The sequence below is a fragment of the Eimeria mitis genome, genomic scaffold (genome assembly GCF_000499745.2).
Source record: "Eimeria mitis Houghton genomic scaffold, Emh_scaff3763, whole genome shotgun sequence".
Taxonomy (NCBI): Eukaryota; Apicomplexa; class Conoidasida; order Eucoccidiorida; family Eimeriidae; genus Eimeria; species Eimeria mitis.
This window is the reverse complement of record NW_013572101.1, coordinates 3415-5531: the sequence shown is the minus strand read 5'-3', so window position 1 is coordinate 5531 and position 2117 is coordinate 3415. Positions and strand designations below refer to the sequence as shown.

The 2117-nt window shown below is 49.3% G+C and overlaps 1 protein-coding gene across 1 annotated transcript; it reads right to left on the bottom strand.

Moving 5' to 3' along the window:
- Positions 1-587: 587 nt before the first annotated feature.
- On the bottom strand, positions 588-1845 carry EMH_0069280 (uncharacterized protein; the record flags this gene model as incomplete). Its single annotated transcript, XM_013498849.1, has 3 exons — positions 588-734; positions 1013-1471; positions 1810-1845. 3 exons carry the CDS (start codon positions 1843-1845, stop codon positions 588-590), a joined length of 642 nt encoding a protein of 213 aa, XP_013354303.1.
- Between the last annotated feature and the right edge of the window lie 272 nt (positions 1846-2117).

Here is a 2117-nt window from a genome sequence, read left to right as displayed (position 1 = left end):
AACGCACGCGAAACCCGAACGGCGTCGTTGCGATGATGGAGCAATCGTACCACCGGCTGAACACAAAAAAAGCCACTGAAATGCATTGCATTTGAATTCAGCTGGCAACTATCACCAGTCTGACTGGGCAGGCTCGCGTGGCCTCAACACTGAAATATAATATTCGCTGTGCTACGACATGGGTGGTGGAAGCAAGCCACAAGCGGAGCTCTATAAAGCTGTAGAATGCACTAGCCTCTCTCCATCTCTGCATATATATATATATATATATATATATATATATATATATATATGACATATATATATGTCAACTGCACAAGCATATTGGTCGGTGCACACCAAAAGAGAAAAAAAAGTAAATAGAGTACAAGAACATGAGACGCTAGAACTGTGTTTCAAGCAGGAAACACAGACATGTCGTCAGTCACGATGCTCCTATCCCCCGTCTTTAGCCTCTACCCCGCATCCCAAACCCCTCAACAACGAGCAGAGAGAAGCAAGGAAAAGACCGAAACCACCAACGAGACTGTGAAAAAAAATAATAGATAGATACGCTCTGCGGATGCAGTGTTCAACAGGCGAAGCGCTCACCCATCCCCCGAATAAATTGCCTGGGCGGATGTGCCAACTGGAAAGTCTGTTGCGGACGCCTGAGGCAGCAACACCACTTGTTGCAGTGGGTATTCCTCTCTGTTTCCCCAGCCAATGAAATCAACCACCACTCTCTCTCCTTCCTGCAGAAACACCAAACAAACAAAGCAGCAAACTGCAAGCTGTTGCGGGCTACAAGCCTGTCGCCATCTATTTTATCTCCCTTGAGTAAGAAGCTCGAAGGAAGCAGCCCATATCTCTTGGCTGATGCACGCTGTGGAGACTAAATAGCCACACTGGCTTCGAAGGTATCTTTGCAGAGGCTAAGCCTACACTGCCGTGTGCGTATCCCTAAAACGAAAACGAGAACGAACAACGTGGGGTGTATGCATGCAGAAAGCCCTGGCATCTGCAGGCGTACCTTGGGGTCCCGCTTCACCTCAACTATTGAGGCGTAGTACCGCTTTCCCTCGTATTCAGCAGAGCAAGTCCTGCCTACTAGGGGACCCCCTGATGAATGCTGTTCATGTGCAACCGCAGCTGTCGCTGGGGTGGCTGCGGCTTCAGTGCGAGAAGCAGCAGCCTGTTGCTGCTCACGGGGAGCTGCTACTGCTGGAGAAGGTTGTTTATCTGCGGTCGACGACTCTTGAGGCGCCGCTGCTGCCGCTGCTGCCACAGCTGCTGCGGCTGCAGCTGCTGCCGCCTCTACTGAGGGGTCGGTCAGCTGCTGCTCCTGCTGCTGCTTGTACTCTACGAGGTGTCTCGTCAGCTGGATGACTTCTTTCAGGTCCGCCTGCAGGCGTTTCAAGTCTTCGGTTTCTTCCTGTTTCAATGCATCCTCCACCTGTTGCAGCTGTTCCTCATACAGATTCTGCTTCGCCTACAAAAAAAAAATCACACAGATCTACAACGCAGTGCAATGTTGTTTCCGAGGGAGGTATATCACGGTATTTCGTTGCGCACTCATTAATAAAAAAAGGGAGTCAAGCCATACTGCAAATCCTCCCAATACACTCAAAAACATATTTACATGCATATATATGCATACAGATAAAAACTAATTATTCCCTGGGCCTTTCGTGAAGCCCAACCACCAACCCTGTTGAACGACTCGACAGCGAACGGTGCAACAGTTTGCTTCCCAGGGAGGTGGAACTGGGCAGGGAAGAGGCTGAAGGGTCGAATGCAATGCATGAAACACCACAGATGAATAGCTACCTTGAGTTCTTCGAGTGATTCCTCGAATTCCGCCATTTTCCCCCACTGCTGTCCTCGTCGGCGCAAATGGGTAAGAAATGCGGTGGCGAGGCGCTTTCTGCCGCCCCTCTATATATGAAGGCTCTGTAGATGAAAAGTGCTGTGGATTCCTGCTGTCGATTAGAATGAGGATTGGCTCAAGGATAAAAGACAAAATATGGTCCGTCGAACAAGTCCAATATAAGCTGCAGTACAGGCGCGGTATCTCGCTCTTAAAAAGGTCTATGTTCAGCTCTACTGGATTCAATGCCTTCACTTAAAGTCTGCTG